At 32.6% G+C, this 18652-nt stretch overlaps 1 protein-coding gene and 2 long non-coding RNA genes across 3 annotated transcripts; 2 read left to right on the plus strand and 1 right to left on the minus strand.

The window, feature by feature from the left end:
* Positions 1-2004: 2004 nt before the first annotated feature.
* Positions 2005-5515, minus strand: LOC115951436 (inositol transporter 1-like). Its single transcript, XM_031068645.1, has 3 exons — positions 5384-5515; positions 5174-5266; positions 2005-2856 (listed from the first exon to the last, which is right to left on the minus strand). The coding sequence occupies exons 1-3, from the start codon at positions 5513-5515 to the stop codon at positions 2005-2007; spliced, it is 1077 nt and encodes a 358-aa protein (XP_030924505.1).
* Positions 5516-11934: 6419 nt separating this feature from the next.
* Positions 11935-15099, plus strand: LOC115954169. The gene is made up of 5 exons (XR_004083834.1): positions 11935-12536; positions 13362-13533; positions 13636-13957; positions 14580-14778; positions 14903-15099. It is a non-coding gene; the product is annotated as an uncharacterized LOC115954169 (long non-coding RNA).
* Positions 15100-15233: 134 nt separating this feature from the next.
* LOC115954168 lies at positions 15234-17847 on the plus strand. The gene is made up of 4 exons (XR_004083833.1): positions 15234-15422; positions 15517-16361; positions 16461-16652; positions 17377-17847. It is a non-coding gene; the product is annotated as an uncharacterized LOC115954168 (long non-coding RNA).
* The last annotated feature ends 805 nt before the right edge of the window (positions 17848-18652 follow it).

Genomic DNA, 18652 nt, shown 5'->3' on the forward strand with positions numbered 1-18652 from the left:
TGAGGATTTAGGAAAACAATGAACTTTCAAACAATATTAAATATTATTTATGTTTAGGGAGTAAATTGGATATTTTTTAAAAATCTTGATAATATACATGCTTAGCCCAACCTCATCAGTGGTTTTAGACTTTTTGTATTTCACGGTAATCACAAAATCATTTTTCTTCGTGTTACACTGCAAAGAACATTTTCTTCTAATTTTTTAAAGAATCTTTTTTCAAAATAGTTGTACCAAATGGACCCTAACGAATTTCAACCAAAAAAGAAGAAGAAAAAAGGACCCTAATGAATGTGTGATGTGTGTAGACAAGAAACGAAGGATGCTTGGCCTATTTTACAATCAAAATTTAATTCAGGAGAGTAGACAAGAAATGAATTTGATCTAAAAATGAACAAAGTTTTATTAGAATGTACACTTTGACCACAAGGCCATATAACAATAGTTTTGTTGAAATATACACTTTGTTAACGAGAAACAACTCTTCCCATTATCATAAATTCATAATACATTCGATAACCTTAGATGGCATGACCTGCTCATTAAGTTCTAGTTGGTGTGGCTCCTGCTTCTTGACTGTACATTATAAATGTAATTATAAGTTTATAAATAAGCCACACATCACATGCATAAACATAAGCAAAGTAAACCTTTTAAATTTAAAGGAGCCTAATTTCCAGTTCTTAAAGAGATTTGTTCTTCTTCTCTTGACAAAGAGCCCCTTTTACTTCCACCCATGGAGTCAAAATGGAATTTCAACAGGCATGTTGTTCATGTATATATGCAAGAATCTAGGGAAACAAAAATCACAATGTGGCCAACAACTTTATTTTAACCATTGGATGATCCTTTAACATAAAAACCAAAAATTTGATTTCCATCTCTGTGGGTGCATTTCGCACAAATTATCTAGAAACTCTTTTGACATATAGAAGCTGCTTCATGAGAAATGCAAATTCACGAGGAAGTCTCAATCCATAAGATTCACTAACACGAACCAGTGGAGCAGTAGTTTGAAACAGTAATAAATGAGAATATCTGTAGTTGTGCATCTCTGCATCATGTTCTAGTTCTGAGCTAGACTATAGAGTTCTAGATTAAAATTCAACTTTGAATAAAATTTGCATGGAGTTCTAGTATCAAAGTGAAATTGGAATTTCTAAACTTACACATGGGAATTTCAATAATAATTCAAAGTCTCAGTCATAGATAAAAAATAAAAATAAAAAGCATACATACAGCAACAAATATATTTCTCAATAGTAACAAATTCCAATTTCAGAAATTATTATTAAACTAAGAAGCATAGTAATGTTTCAATGAAAGAAACTAAGAAAGTCATAATCTTTATTGCCTATAAATGAAAGAAAATGATGATCTTTGGTAAAAAAATCAAGGGAAGAAAAATAAAATTCATAAATCTAATATCAAAATGTTTAAATGGCAAAGCCAAGAGACCCATACATACAGTAACCTACAAGCATGCCACTTTTCATGTAATCTAATACACTATTACAATCATTATAAAAAATAGTGCTTAACAAATACCAAAATGGTAAAAGATATGTCGCATTACAGACATTTATTATTTAACAAAGAAAGAAAAAGGATTTAAATAGAATAAATCCTATTGTTTTCCAAACATTTCCCAATCACTCCCAGCTTTTAGTAATTGGTACTCTTCCACATCCTGAGGAATATATCAAATTTTGCATTAGACGTGGATGCTTAGCCAGTCATGCACGTAAACAAATTTGCTAAACCATATTTTATCTTCTATTCAGTTCATAAAACTTTTTGTCTTGCCTTCTGTCAAGTTAAGTACACATATAAGCATGCATATGTACATGCATATGTACACATATAAGCATGTATATTCATCTGTAAATATACGCACATAACATAAATTCATGTAAGATGACTTATCTATAAGCAACAAGCATATGCATATATATACATAAAAAGGTAGACGTCCCTCCATAGATTCTGGATCGAAATTGGCAGTCACTCAATATGTTGATGCGGCTGAACATCATGCTGCAGGGCCTTGTAAAGGTGGCTTTGAACTTTGATCCGTTTACCCATCCTAATTTTCAAGCCCAAGGCCCTTTTCTTTTCTTTGGGTTTTTTGTCCTCTGGGAGAAGAAATGATATTGACATTATCCCAAGAATCGACAACATACATACCATAGATAACACCTTAACTTGACTAGCATCCTTCGCATGAGGCAACACGAACAACAATATCACTCCGTGGATGAATTTATTCGCTGCTCCAGCAACTGCTGATCCAATTGGTCTGAATTTAAATTGAAAGTCTTCAGTGTTCACTAGCAGTGGAATGACTCCGAATCCGGGGCCATACATAAGCAGATAAATATTTATCAGGACTGTGGCCATCATGTTCCTCGAAGGAGTCTCAGGAAAGACGTAGACCAAGCTGCTCATTAATGCTAAATCCGTAGAGATGGTCCAAAGGGACAATAGAAGGACCCTTTTCCTCCCCACTCCTTCAATAAACATAGACTCCCAGGTGAAGCCTATTACAGAAGCACTAACTGATATTCCAACTTCCACACTCTTTGAAACTTTAGCATCCTCCAGAGCCAGTTTTTTTATGTATAGTATATACTGTGGAAACACCATTTGAGAAACTATCACCGGAACTAAACCTCTCAAGACAGCTCTTCGGAAGATTGTGCTAGAAAAGGCCATTTTTATCTTTTTCCAGACAGAATATCTAGACCTGAGTTTTAGCTTTAAGACCAAAGTCTTCTGAGTCTGTAGCTGTTTATGTGCTTCCTGAACGGTAACAAACTTTCTTTCCAGGTCTCTCAAAGCCTCATCTTCTTTGTTCTGTAATAAAAGAAGGAAAGGAAAAGAATGTGATTCAGAAATAGAATTCAACTATCAGGTAGAATAAAAAAACAAACAAAACATCAAGAAGCATAAAGACATTGCCAAGCCAAGAAAGAAAAAAGAAAAAATAGCTAAGATGTATAATGGGGAGACCGGGAGAGTGTTATGTATCACATTTGGTAGAAACCTGATTCACATAAAGAAACCTGAAACAGATTAGAGCTCAAACCAATAGTAATACCCCTCTCTCTCTCTCTCACTTTTTTTTAAAATTTTTTATCTGAATCGGTTTGTAGGGTTAAAAGGGTTAATAGGTTTTTTAAATAAAAAAATTGGGTTGGGCTTGGGGTCTCGGTCAGGGTTATAACTATTTTTTTGGGCCAAGGGGGCCCGGGCCTCCTTGGGCTCCTACTGGGTCCGTCCCTGTCATAAACACATGGGTGCCAATCAAGCACACAAACCCACAACCATGTTAAGCCACGCCAATCTCAAGCTCATAAACACAAACCCATAAACACATGGCCGTACTGACCAAACACACAAAAACAAACCCACGACTAGGGATGGCAAAATCAACTCAAACCCACCCACTTAAATGAGACTCAAATCCACTCAATTATTAATTGAGTTAAATGGGTATTAACTAAATTAAACCCAATTAATATTAATGTTTATTTAACTGGGTATACAATTAGACTAATTATGATATAAATATCATTTTCACGAATCACTCAACTCTAAAATACCTAAAACCACTAAAAATGACCAATATATATATAAAAAAAGACCAAAATATCATCTAAACCTAAAAATGACCAAAATAACCCCCCAAAAACCTATAAAAAAAAGACCAAAATACCCCTAAAACCTCCCCTAAACCTAAAAATTGACCAAAATAACCTTAAACCTAAAAAATGACCAAAATACCTCTGAAACAATAAAAACTGACCAAAATACCCTCTAAACCTAAAAATGACCGAAATACCCATGAAACCTAAAAATTTATCAAAATACCCCCAAAACCTAAAAATGACCAAAATACCTCCGAAACCTAAAAATTGACCAAAGTACCCCTAAAACTAAAAAAAAAAAAACAAAATACCCCTTAAACTTGAAAATGACCAAAATACCCCCTCGAAACCTAAAAGTTGACCAAAATACCCCCGAAACCTAAAAAACGATTGAAATGCCCCCCCAAACCTAAAAGTTGACCAAAATACCCCGAAACATATAAAATGACAAAATATCCTTGAAATCTAAAAAATGACCGAAATACCAACTAAACCTAAAAAAATGAATGAAATACCCCCTGAAACCTAAAAATGACCAAAATAACCCCAAAACCTAAAAATTGACCAAAATAACCACGAAACCTAAAAATTGACCAAAATGGCTCAACCTAAAAAATGACCAAAATACCCCCTAAACCAAAAAATGTCTAAATTACCCCCTAAACCTAAAAATTAACCAAAATTCTCCCTAAACCTAAAAATTGATTGAAATATCCTCGAAACCTAAAAATTTTATGAAATACCCCTGAAACCTAAATATGACCAAAATAACCCCTAAACCTAAAAAATGACCAAAATATCCTAGAAACCTAAAATATGACCAAAATACCTCGAAACCTATAAAATGACAAAAATGCCCTTTAAACCTATTAGATGATAAAAATACACCCTAAACCTAAAACTTGACCAAAATCCCCCCTAAAACTCAAAATGACCAAAATACTCCCTAAACATAAAAAATGACCAAAATACCCACTAAACCTAAAAAATGACTAAAATACCCCTAAAACCTAAAGAATGACCGAAAAAAAAAAAAAAGACTAAAAGACCTCCAAAACTTGGAAAATTACTGAAATAACCCCAAAATCTAAAAATTTACGAAACACCTCTAAAACCTAAAAAATTAGTGACAATCCCTTGAAACCTACAAAATTACTAAAATACCATTTGGGTGTATTTTGTTCATCTTATAGGATTAGTGGTATTTCGATCATTTTATATATTTGAGTGGTATTTTGGTCGTTTTGTAGGTTTAGAGCTATTATGGTTGTTTTAGAGGTTTCAAGGTATTTTTGGTAATTTTAGAGGTTTTGGGTTTATTTGGGTCATTTGAAAGGTTTATGGGTATTTTCGTCATTTTATAGGTTTGAGGGTATTTTTGTCATTTTAGGTTTCAGGGGTATTTCGATAATTTTTGTTAAATTTTACTATTGTTAAACATAATTTGATAATTTTTGTTAAATAATGTTTATCAAAAATGGTTAATTAACAACTATACATGCGTTAACGTATTTGAAGATTACCTGGTAGAGCAACCAAACAGCGTTTTCCTTGATGAATATCAACAGAATCAAGAACTGGATTATTGGCAATGTCGTCACCACCACACCGATCAACTATTTAATAAAAAAATAAATGAAAAAAGCAAATTAGATAGTATTGATATATATATATGTATGTATATAGTAAAATATAAGAGAGAGAGAGAGAGAGAGAGAGAGAGAGAGAGATACCTCCTGTCTCAAAATCAACCTCAGGAAATAGAGAAACGGGGTGCCCAGTGAGTTTCCTAACCCGGACAGTACAACTAATCCCCCCCTAAGACTCTCTGGTGATGACTCCACCACATACAAAGTACTAGTCATATAGGTTAAACCCGTCCCAATTCCCACACAACCTTTCCCCAGAATATTAAAAACATTTAAATTAGACACAATCAGAATTGTACCAATTAAAAAAACCACATCAGAAAATAGGAGGGTCCATCTGGGACCCCTCTTTTCAGTGAAATATCCTCCTAGAAAAAACCCAAATATTGTACAAGATGTACTTATGATTATTTGGAGTTGCAGATTGTCCACCTTATCAGAAATCAGACCTGTCGCAAACATATGTTTTAGTTTTCAAAATTGTAAAATTCATCAAATAAAGAAGCATCTATAACATATTATAAAAGTTGAATCCCCACAACTAAAGGATGCATGCAATGATGACATATATATCTTTCTCAAAACTTATTACAATGACACCTATCAATTATTCTTAAAGCTAAAGATTCACAAAAAAAATATGATTCAAATGACTATTCATTTATTACTAAAGGTGTGTGTTAAAAATACTTAGTATTTTTTTTAAAAAAAATCTACTACTAAATCCATTCATTTTCTTCTTAATTAATTATTTTAGGCAATGACCATTAATTCTTTTTAATTCACATTTTTTGACCAATTAATATTCTTAAAATCTATATATATATATATATATATAGAGAGAGAGAGAGAGAGAGAGAGAGAGAGAGAGAGAGAGATTATATCATACTTTTAAAATCATATTCAGGTCATACCTAATTATATATCTTTATAAATATATAAATAAACATTTTTTTTTTACTTCCTAATAAAGTATGAAATAATATTGGCAATTTAGTCTCCTAAACATTTTTTTTAGTATGGGTGGATACCGGTTTCAAGATTCTACTTAAAAAAAAAAAAAATATTAGGATTCACAAAGAGAATAGGATTAAAATGACTATTAAATCTATTCATTTTCTTCTTAATTAATTCTTTTTAATTCACTTTTTTTTTTTGTAACCAATTAATATTCTTAAAATCTATTTTTTGTCATTTCGCATATTAATACCCCTCTCTCTCTCTCTCTATATATATATATAATCTATATATATAATAATTGGTAAAGCTGAAAGAAAATCTAATTAGATTTTAAATTGGAATTAAATTAGTGTCAAATTTTATGTCATGTGTCCTATCTAATCTGAGTTTTTAAATTTTTGTGTCAAGTGAGTTAATTCAATGTAAAAATTGGATTTCAATTAGAGTTTAATTTTGTGCCATGTGTCCCATCTAATTTAAGGTTTTTTTTTTTTTTTTTTTTTTTTTTTTTTTTTTTTTTTTGTGTCAAATGAGTTAATTTAGTGTAAAAAAATTAAGAGTCCAATATAAGTAAACCATAAAAAAAAAATTTTTTTTTGAATGATTTTATATTTATGAGCCTTTTTTTTTTTTGTATAACTAAAAACAATTCAAGTTAATAAGTTTATATATATATATATATATTTTTTTTTTAATAGTCAAAACTAAGAGAAAATCTAATTAAATTCTAAACTAAAATCTAATTTTGCGCCATATGTCTCATCTAATTTTAAAATTTTTGTTTCAAGTAAATTATTAGGTGCAAAAATGAAAGAGTGTAAATTCAATTAGATTCTAAATTGAATTTTAATTGGAGTTCAATTTTGCGCATGTGTTCCATTTAATTTTTGTGGTAAGTAAATTATTGAATGAAAAAACAGAAGAGTCTAGATCTAATTAGATTCTAAATTATATATATGTAATTGTGATTGTTTTTAAATGTATCTGTGCATATGCACAGAGTTACACACTAGTAATAATAATAATAATAATAATAATAATAATAATAATAATAATAATAGGTGAAACTGAGAGAAACTTAAATTAGAATTTCAAATTAAAGTTCCAATTTTGAGCCATGTGTCCTAAATTATTTATTCTTAAAGAGTTTTATTTCTTAATTTTAGAATAAAATGTGAGATCACATCATTATATTTCATTCAAATGAGTTATTAAGTACAGAAATAAAGGAGTCTAGAATAAATGAATCGTAAAAAAAAAAGTGCTTCACAATAATTTAAAAAAAAATTGATAATTTACATTTTATACCTAATATTATCCTTACAATTTTTTTTTAGAGAATTAACAAAATATAAAAATGACAATCAATAATATTTAAATTATATATATAGAAATTATATTATGCACCTTAATACAGAGTATGATTGGAATTGAAAGTTTCGATAAAGGGATTTTAAGGATTGCAAAACTTTAATATTAGGGGCTATGCAAATGTTTACAAACTAGAATTAGAATACCTGTCAAAATGGCCTGGATAAAGCCGCTCATGCCGCTGGTCAAGGCATGAATAACGTTAAAAGGCTTATGCCAGCAGTAGCTTAAAAATGGGTGGTCAACCATTTTCTCGGACAAAAAGGATTTAGAATGTGGAAAAAAAGAGTGTACCCTTCTCTCTCTTTTTTTTTTTTTTTGGAAGAGTGTAGCGCTCTGTTAATCAAGCTCTGTCTCTCTTATCTTTTTTGGGATTGATATGTCGATATATAGAGTTGAATAGAACCATATTTAAACCCGTTTAAAAATAGCTATACAGCCCTCTACATCTATATATAGAAATCTTCTCCTGTTTGATGGCCTAGAACACTAACCGCTATAATGCTATTTTATTACACAATTTTTTTTTTTTTTTTTTTTTTTGGGACAAGAAAAAGGGGACTCGCCACGGTACAGTTGGGTAAGCCTATGGGTACCACCAACTCACACACACCCCAGGCTCTGGGTAAGCCTATGGGTACCACCAACTCACACACACCCCAGGCTCTATTAGTTTCTGGGACTTCCAAAAATTGTAATTACAGTCCTCGTGAGAACTCGAACATAGAATGTGGTGAAAGCCTTAGCAGTCACCTACCAGTTGTACCACACCCGTTGGTGGTTTTTATTACACAATTTTAATTACTCTTTTTACTTGAAAAAAGTGTTGAAGTGATTATGAGTTTTATTAAAAAATGCTTACAAAAACTAATGTGACAAAAAAAAAAAAATTGGATAATAATTATACTATTATATATGTATTGAGTACACATTTCATCAAGTAGAGAGGAAAGTTTCTATTAACATTTTCGGGAATACACTAAAAGTAAATAAACTAAATATATATTAAAGCTCATAGTAATTTCATTGAACTTTCTTTCCTACTTTTTTTTTTTTTTTTTGTTAATATTAAGTATTTTAACACATATACGGAGAGAGAAGAGAATATCTTAAAGAAACTGGTAGTGATGTATATATATAATAGAATAATTATTATCAATTTTATTACAAAATTTTAATAGAAACTTTCCTCCCTACTTGATGAAATGTGTACTCAATACATATATGATAGTATAATTATTATCAATTTTATTACACAATTTCAATTACTCTTTTTACTTGAAAAAAGTGTTGAAGTGATTATGAGTTTTATTAAAAAATGCTTACAAAAACTCATGTGACAAACGTATAATTTGTGTCACATCAACCACATATTAAATAAATTTCTTAATTGTAGGGTAAAATCAGGACAAGTATATTAAGGCATATTGGACTCTTCAATTAAATTCAAACATATAGTTAAACCATTTAATGAAGTATAAATAATCTTCTCTGTTTTTTTTTTTTTTTTTTTTTTTTTTTTTTACAAATAATTAAAGTTAATGAAGTTTTGCATTTGAATTTAATTAGTGTAATGTCAACCAGTCAACCACGTAATCTTTGAAGCTATTGTAATAAAATATGTACTAACTTATCTTTTTTCCCTCCCTTACCTTGATTCTAGAAAGATGTGAAAAGTTCAAGAAGATTAAACCGTTGAGTATTGCTTTGTCATGCACATAAAAGATCCAATAGAATTCAAGATAATTTACTTTTTAGACCCTACAATTTAGAAGATGTAACAAAAAACCCAAAATTTCAATCCAAAAAAAAAAAAAAAAAACTTTTGCATAAGGTTTGAAATTGAACATGTGTTAAAACATAGGGGTTTAATTTACTATACTCATAAATTATGAGGTTTAAAACATAAAATTTTCAAAGAATTTATTAATCTCTTAATGGTGAGGGCCCACCTCAACTTCTCCATTACACTTAACAAATTCTAGATTAGTTAAGACTTAAGAGCCTTCGTTTGTACTCGTGTGTTTCTGGTCGTGCAAAAAAATCTGTACATTTTAGTATAAGAATCTATTTATTTTACACTATATTTCATTAAAATATCAAATTTTCTTGATTTTTTAAATTATTTCTCTTTCTTCATACATAACAACCACTATTCACTCTCTTCCTTAGGAGCAGACCTAAGATTTCAAGCTAGGGGGGCCAAAGTATAAGAAGAAAAAAAAATATCCAAATAGGTATCCTTATAGTACTAACAAACTATCAACTAAGATCAATACACAAAATCGTTGTTTCTTAATATATTAAAATGCAATCATTTACCAACAAAGACAAAAAAATACAAAATAATATTGTTTTTTAAGAGCTTCAACTGTTGCAATATATATATATATATATAATTTTTTTTTTCGCAAACCAAAACTTACTTTTGCTACTTTAATATAGCATTTAAAATGATATATTAATTCCAAAAAAAAAAAAGGTTGGCCACAGTTTTACTTACCTTTCCAAAAAAAAAAAAAAAAAAGGTTGTTAACCACATTCTGATTTTTGTTTCATCCTTGTATATGTTCATGCTTGTTTGTATATCTTTTACTTGCACTTATATAGACTTGAATTTTAATTTTAACTAGACATATGGAGGAAAAAAGGGCATTATCAAGAGAAGAATAGCAGACCTCCTTAAGAACTTGAAATTTCAATGTTAGCAAAACCTTTGAAGGGGGAGGAAATTGTAATTCCCAGATTTGTTATATAAGTTATTTTTATATATAAAAAAAAAAAAAAACTGCATTTATAGATTGGACCTCTATGGCCAAAGCAGGTTATAATCTTGGCTTCTTTGCCATTGTACATGAACATTTACTTACAAAGTTTACGTGGGAATTTGATGTATGATGGTGGGAAAAGTTGTTTCTTATCAACAAAATATTCATTAATATTCTTGTTATTATGGCCTTGTGATTGAAGTGGACATTTTAACAAAATTTTGTTCATTTTTAAAATCAAATTCCATCCTTTCTTGGCTATTCTCCTGAGGTCAAGTATTCATTGGAAGACTTTATATGTAATCCTTGTTTTCACAAAAATAAAACCCATGTGAAGTGTGAACACCTAGATGTAATTCGTGTTTTCAAGTTATCCAAAATTTTCGTACATGGTCCATGTATTTTCATAAGCAAAGAAGGCTAATAACAAAAACAGAATTGTATACATCTATTCATCAACACAAAATTAGCTACAACATGAAGATGGAACTTGCTCAATGATTCAATTACATAGCAACCACAAAAGGCACAATAAAATGACTGGGACAAGTCCATTACGTACTTCATTTTTCCCCCCTTTTATACGATATATGATGATAAATACAAAAAACTTGTCTGTTCCCATTATTATTATTTTTATTATTTTTTTGCAGCATGTCCTTATTATTGTTGACAAAGCTGTCAACTAATTCTTGCATTCCCCACAGCCAAAATTGAAATTAGAATTTGAATGGCCAATTGAAATTGAAAATGCAAGAACTTGACCATCTTCCTGCATTCTATTCCTCATTTCAGCTACATCCTTCTCTTCTGTGAGTAGTAGGAAGTGAAAGGAACCAGCCCATTTAGAGAGTATCTTGGTGCATTTCTCAATTTGATGAATTGTCCTCAAGACTGCATAGTATGCATATAAAATAAATTAACCTCACATAAAAAGTTTTGAACATAAATTTTCACAAACATCTTATGAGCATTTCCAAAATAAATATTAAAATAAAACAATGTACTACTGTGAAACCCAAACCATAGTAGCAACAAACAAAAGGGAATGAGAGAAAGCTAATTCAAACTTTTTTGATGAATGAAAACTAAAAAAAACTAATTCAAACTAAGACATATATTATTAAGCTAAGAAGCATAGGAGTATTTCCATGAAAGATACTAATAGTGATAATCTTAAAACGCGCTTCCCATACGCATGTTTACGTTTCACCATTTTTTTTTTTTTTTTGTCAAGCCGTAGCTTTTTGACTTTTCTTGTGTGAATAGTGCTTTTATGCACTGTTCATGAGTCCCATAAAATACACTCTTCAGCAATTTTTTTATTAAAAATAGATCCCACGATACTATTCACACATTTAAAAATTATTTTGCTACAGTATTTTTCAGTTTTCAGTTTCAATTTTCAATTTTCAGCTGTATCCAAACGGACCATATAACATAAATGAAAGAAAGGAATGAATCTTTGATAAAGAAATCAACGAAAGAATGATAAAATCCATAGATCTGATGTCAAAATTTCCTCGAGGCCAAAGCCAAGAGATCCATACACAAGCATGCAATTTTCCATTCAATCACAGTACATTCTTGATTCTGCCATATCCATTTTTCAAACCCGAGCAAAATCAAGCTTTTCGTCATGTTTAAAAAGCAAACAAAATGAGAAACAAAAAGAAAAAGAAAATAGAAAAGACATTAGAGGGAAAGAGAGAGGCAACTCGGCAACCACGAGAGGTGGTGATGCCAGTGAGAAGCGCTGCCAGCAGCGGTGGCGAAGGTGGAAGCAGAAGCTCGACTGGGCTTGAGAGAGAGACTCGGTGGTTGTTGGCTGCAACCATGGAGATTAGGCAACGAAGAGAAAAGGGATTTGACCACAAATTTTTCCGGTTGAAGAGAGATATAATCATATAATTCTCTCTGTGTTTGGTTTTTGAGAAAAAAAGAAGAAAAGAAAGGTGCATTTTTGTTACATTCATCAATCATCACGGAATCAGTGAGTCTCTGAAGCACAGAGTCTGTGGACTTTGTTTGGTTCCCCAGAAAAAAAAGCCAGTTTTCTATCAAAGGATTCATTTTCAACGTTGAGCATTAAATTTGAAAATTTATGATCTTGGAGTGCTTCGTTGATCATAACAATTGTAAGTCACTTAAGCTATATAAAAATGATAGATTTGATTAATTAAGTAATTATTTGCTGTTATTGTTGGGAATTCTGTTAATTTTGATCAATTAAGTTGAATATTTACTTTTTTTGTGTGACTCCCACTAAGTTGAATTACCCTGAAACTTAATTTTTTTTGGGTTATTGCTTAAGTATTCGCTCTTGATCAATAATTGCTTTAGACATTGCCTAATTTTTTCTTACTCCTTTGTTGAGGAAGAGATGGTTTGTTTACTTGTTAATTTTCTAATTGTATAGGATGCTAGATTAATTTAAATTTTTAATACCATTTTGTCAAGTTCTTCTTATGAATTTTTTTTTCAGGGTTTTACTCTTCTCATCAAGTATATAGCTTTTGCTTAAATCCCACTAATTTTATTACCCTGACCCTAATTAATCTGGTTTATTAGTTGAATATTTGCCATTTATCTTTTATAAATGTTTGCTAAATACACGGTTCAAAGTTTTTGTCTTCATTTGTTAAACTAGTGTATTGTCTAACACACACGGTTGAAATAAATTTTTAAAACTAAGCTACTGAGTTTCTTGTCCTGATTGTGGAAATTTTTATAATCCTGGGTTGAACAGCTTTGGTCAACATAATTTTAGAATGAAATATTGTTTCCCATACTATTGATAAAACTAGTTTATCCTTGGACCAATTTTGCTAAATAATTGAAATTCAAGGGGGTCATATATTTCATTGTGAAACCTCCATTTTTCTCTGTCAATTATTTGAAATATCCATATGCTCTCTTGTATTAATGGGTGAATCACAATGTTACCATTATTTGCATTTCAGGATAAGGTTCTTGAAAATCATGGTTTTCAACCTATGGGGCTTGTCATAACAACCAGGTTTACAAAACCTCAGCAGTCAAGTTTACCTTTTGATTTTGTATAACTGTTGTTTCAGATTGAACTATTGAAGCAATCTGGATGGCAGTGCGACTTTTACTTTGGTTATGGATATGGTATATTTATGTTCCTTCTCATCTCTGCACTCTTATTGGTGTTTTTTCTTGTTAAATCCATGTTTTGCCGACATCTATGCTAATCATTTCCTGTGGCTGTAGATGTGATAGATGAAGATGCTTTGAATGAGAAATCTTGTGTACGAATGTTGGGGATTTTGATCACTAAGGCAGATGGTGACATTCATGAACTTGAACAAGTATCCCTTCAAGGTGAATTAGCCGGGGGAGAAGATTACGAATGTTCTGAATTACGCTGTAATGCTTTGACAGAAAAGATTAATTACCTTTACATTTCAATATGGAGTTTGAAAAAATACCAATGAGAATGATGTTGAGGTTCAGTTGCTAATGCATAGAGGACCTGCTGAGGGAGTACATGAAGTAGTGAAGGCTCTACTCAGATATTGTTTCCAAAATAAAGGTGAGCAGGTTTGAGGAGAAAATTCTCATTATTTTTTCCTTAATGTTCTGCCCTCTGTTATTTTGTTTCAAGAAAATATGCTTATGAAAATATACTGGGTTCTTTTAGTTTTGGCCCCTTTTCAAGTATTTGTCTTTCTGTGCATGTGACTTGCTCATAGAAGTTGGGACCAGATTGTCCCTCATTAGTTGGCTGCAGTGCAATGAGATAATGTGGATTACATGTTCATACCGGTTGGGTTTGAGTCGTTGAATTGCTGTTTAGGCAGTGTATCATACTAAGGGATGGGTGGCAAAGAAAGTATAGTTGACAAGATCAAATTTGTGAACATTATTCAAAATATCTTTGAGTATTAGAGAAGTGATCAGATCTTAAAAATCCTAATTGTCTGTAATATAGAATTTAAACTAAAGCAGATGTCTTTTTATTGGTTGTCAGCAGCAACATAATGTTTTCATCTCATTTGTTTATCTTTTTAACTTGTTCTGAAACCAAATTTGATGCTACGAATTTGCAGATTCTCCCACCCTCAAAATTCTATGTAGATTATTTTCGCAAACCTATCTTCTATTTAGGTAGTGGTCAGTGCTTGTTGTGAGTTATTTTTGTTGTCATTGGTCAGCCTGCAGAAATTGCAATAAAAGATTCAAGTAAAAATGTTTTGCCAATTGCGCCCAACAAGAGGGAAATGTTGAGCGACTCCAATTTGAAAATCACTGGTGAGAAGGTTGAAGAACACAATTCCATACCTACAGCAGATGAGAAAATTTTAGGCTCATCATCCATTCCTGAAAAAAAGAAGAACAGATAGTGATGAAAAGGTCAAGGCACTGCTCCCTCTCTCTTCTGCTCTTAGGTTACATGTGCCCACGTGTTCTCTCTCTCTCTCTCTCTCTCTCTCTCTGACACCCCTTCCCTCTCTCTCTTTATGTTGTCAATGGTCAGCCTGTAGAGATTGCAATAGAAAATTCAAGTGTTTTGCCATATGAAATTGGCCACTCTGACAAGGAAATGTTGAGGGACTCCATTTTGAAAATCATAAGTGAGGAGGTCGAAGGACACAATTCCAGTCCTACAGCAGATGATATTATTTTAGGCACATCATCCAAGCCTGACAAAAAGGGAATCATGGTGAAAAGGTCAAGAAGGTACTGCCTCCTCTCTCTATTTTCTGTACATGTGCATATGTCCTCTCTCTCTCTCTCTTTGACACCCCTTCCCTCTCTCTCTTTTTGTTGTCAATGGTTAGCCTGCAGAAATAGCAATAAAAAATTTGAGCAACAATGTTTTGCCACATTCAATGGGCCACTCCAACAAGAATTAAATGTTGAGTGATTCCAATTTGAAAATCAAGAGTGAGGAAGTTGAAGAACACAATTTCACTCCTACGGCATATGATATTATTTTAGGCTCATCATCCAAGGCTGACAAAAAGAGAACAGATCATGCTTAAAAGGTCATAAAGGTACTGCCTCTCTCCATTTTCTGTACATGTGCCTATGTTCTCTCTCTCTCTTTGACACCCCTTCCCTCTCTCTCTTTTTGTTGTCAATGGTCAGCCCGCCGAAATTGCAGTAAAAAATTCAAGTAACAATGTTTTGCCACATGCAATTGGCCACTCTAACAAGAAGAAAATGTTAAGTGATTCCAATTTTAAATTCAAGAGTGAGGAAGATGAAGAACACAATTCCACTCCTACAGCTCATGATATTATTTTAGGTTCATCATCCAAGCCAGACAAAAAGAGAACAGATCATGGTGAAAAGGTAAAGGTACTGCCCTTGTGTTGTTATGCTCTTTGTTTACCTGTGTCCATGTCCTCTCTCTCTCTCTCTCTCTCTCTGTTGTCAATGGTCAGCCAGCGGAAATTGCTGTGAAAACTACAAGTAAAAATGTTTCACTGCATGCAATTGGCCACTCCAACAAGAAGAAGATGCTGAGCAATTACAGTTCCAGTCCAACAACAGATGATATTATTTTTGGCTCATCATCCAAGCCTGACGAAAAGAGAACAGATCATGGTAAAAAGGTCCAGGGTAACAATGTTTTGCCACATTTAATTGGCCACTCCAACAGCAAGAAAATGTTGAGCGATTCCAAATTGAATATCAAGAGCGAGGAAGCTGAAGAGCACAATTTCACTCCTACAGCAGATATTATTTTAGGCTCATCATCCAAGCCTGACAAAAAGAGAACAGATCATGTTGAAAAGTTCAAGGGTAGCAATGTTTTGCCACATGTTATTGGTCACTCCAACAAGAAGAAGATGTTGAGCTATTCCAATTTGAAAATCAAGAGTGAGGAAGTTGAAGAACACAATTTCACTCCTACGGCAGATGATATTATTTTAGGCTCATCATCCAAGCCTGACAAAAAGAGAACAGATCATGATGAAAAGGTCAAGGTACTGCCCCCTTGTTGCTGTTCTCCTAGTTTACCTGTGCTCCTGGCTTCTCTCTCTCTCTCTTTAACATCCCTTCCCTCTATCCTTTTTTGTTGTCAGTGGTCAGCCTGCAAAAATTGCAATGAAAAATTCAAGTAAAAATATTTCACCGTATGCAATTGTCCACTCCAACAAGAAGAAAATGTTGAGCGGTTACAAATTTACAATTCCAGTCCAACAGCAAATGATATTATTTTAGGCTCATCATCCAAGCCTGATGAAAAGAGAACAGATCATGGTGAAAAGGTCAAGGTACTGCCCTCTCTCTCTTTTGCTCTTTGTTTACATGTGCCTATGTTCTCTCTCTCTCTCTCTCTCACACACACACACACACCCCTTTACTCCTCCCCCATCTTCTTTTTATAGCAAAACTGGACCTAAGACCTTCCTTGACACCACCCCACACATTTACTAGTTGAAAACTTGGTGGAACCTCTAGCTTTAATCGTTGGATTACTACACTGAGATTGAGATTAGGTGGTCCTAGTGACTTATCACCACTGAAGTGTCCTTAGTCAATGTCGATCCAAATTTTCTTTTTCATGTCTTTCCCTCCTACCTGAATAGCCTGCAATAACTATTAGGAAGGATTCTAGCTCTGATGCTGTTAAAGATGCAGCTGGCTTCTCCCTTGGTAAAAGTGACTTGAATGTTGGTGGAAATGAAGAAGTCAGACAATATGATTCTACTGCTGCTGACAAAAATAAAACCTTAAAATCATCTTTGAGTACCGAAGGCAAGGGAAATGTTCCAAAAACATATGAGGTACTAGAAGCTCGTTTCTTCACTTAATTTGACCTTGGGGCAGGTCTAAGGATCAAATCTGCCAATTAAAAGAGGTAGAAGAAAAAGGAAAAGAGAGAGAGATGGAGAGGAAGCTTGTGAGTTCACATGTTAAAGTTCAACTTTAACTCTTTTCACTTGTTTATACGGCTATTTATTTTTATTGTTGATATCTTTTTAAACCATTGAGCAGCCTGCAAATGCTATTGTTAAAGGGAGCAGTGCAGACGCATCTAGACATGCAACTGGGTTCAAGAGAAGGGCAAATGATTCTGATTCTGAAATAGGCGCTTTCAGACAAGCAGGAAGTGGAAATCCTGATTAAGAAGTAAAGCTAAGTGACTTGGCAGTGAAATTTGCACGAAAAGGGTGTGGCAAAGGATCAAAGATTGCTCCAACTGACAAAGTTGATGCTTCAAAATCATCTGCAAAAGCAGAATGCAAGAGGAAAATCCCTCCTTTAAGAGTGAAAGTTAAAGAAACTGGACTCTCTTCCTTAACTTCACTTTCAGAGATGCCAGGTCAAAGGAGGCAAGAAGCAAGCGAGCTGCAGTAGATAGAGGGGAGGAAATCACAAGCAGAAGGCGATCTGGAGGTTGAAGTTGCTTCTAATGGAAAGAGACCAATTTTAAATTTGCCTCTGAAGCCACAGAAGCTGAAGAAAAAGAGGAAAATTGATATAGTTTTTTATTTTTTATTTATATAGAATAATTTTAGATAATTATAAAATCTTTTTTAATGATTTTATGCAACGTTTATGCTTCAAGTGTAAGTGATTGTTTTATTTTCGTACTCCCTGGAAAACTTTTTGCAGTCCCACATCGAAGACAACTCCCCCCACTTGCTGCCTTATAAATTGTGAAGCTGAAGGAGTAGTGTACCATCAGTTATTCTCCTTTTATTGTGGGCTACTTTTTTGTTGTCCCAGGGAAACTATTTGCAGTCCCACATCGAAGACAACTCCCCCCACTTGCTGCCTTATAAGCTGTGAACTTCATTTTATTGTGGGTACTTTTTTGGAGTTACTTGGTAGCCTTTTGGCTTTCTGTACTCTCCTTTTTGGTATCCCACATCGAAGCAAACTCCCTCCCCCCTCTGCCTTATAAGCATGAGCTGAAGAGAAAGGAATACCATTAGTCCCACATCGAAGACAACTCCCCCCACTTGCTATCTTATAAGCTGTGAACTTCCTTTTATTGTGGGTACCTTTTGGAGTTACTTGGTAGCCTTTTGGCTTTCTGTACTCTCCTTTTTGGTATCCCATATCGAAGAAAACTCCCTCCCCCCTCTGCCTTATAAGCATGAGCTGAAGAGAAAAAAGTACCATTAGTTATTACAAGTAACTCCAAAAAAGTACCCACAGTTCCTATATTACATTATGATTTTTCTTATAATAAATAAAAATATAATTACGAAATACATTACTCATTATTAGATTAGTTTAAATTGTAAAAAAAAAAATTAATAAA

Source organism: Quercus lobata, chromosome 7, assembly GCF_001633185.2.
Source record: "Quercus lobata isolate SW786 chromosome 7, ValleyOak3.0 Primary Assembly, whole genome shotgun sequence".
In the NCBI taxonomy this organism is placed as follows: Eukaryota; Viridiplantae; Streptophyta; class Magnoliopsida; order Fagales; family Fagaceae; genus Quercus; species Quercus lobata.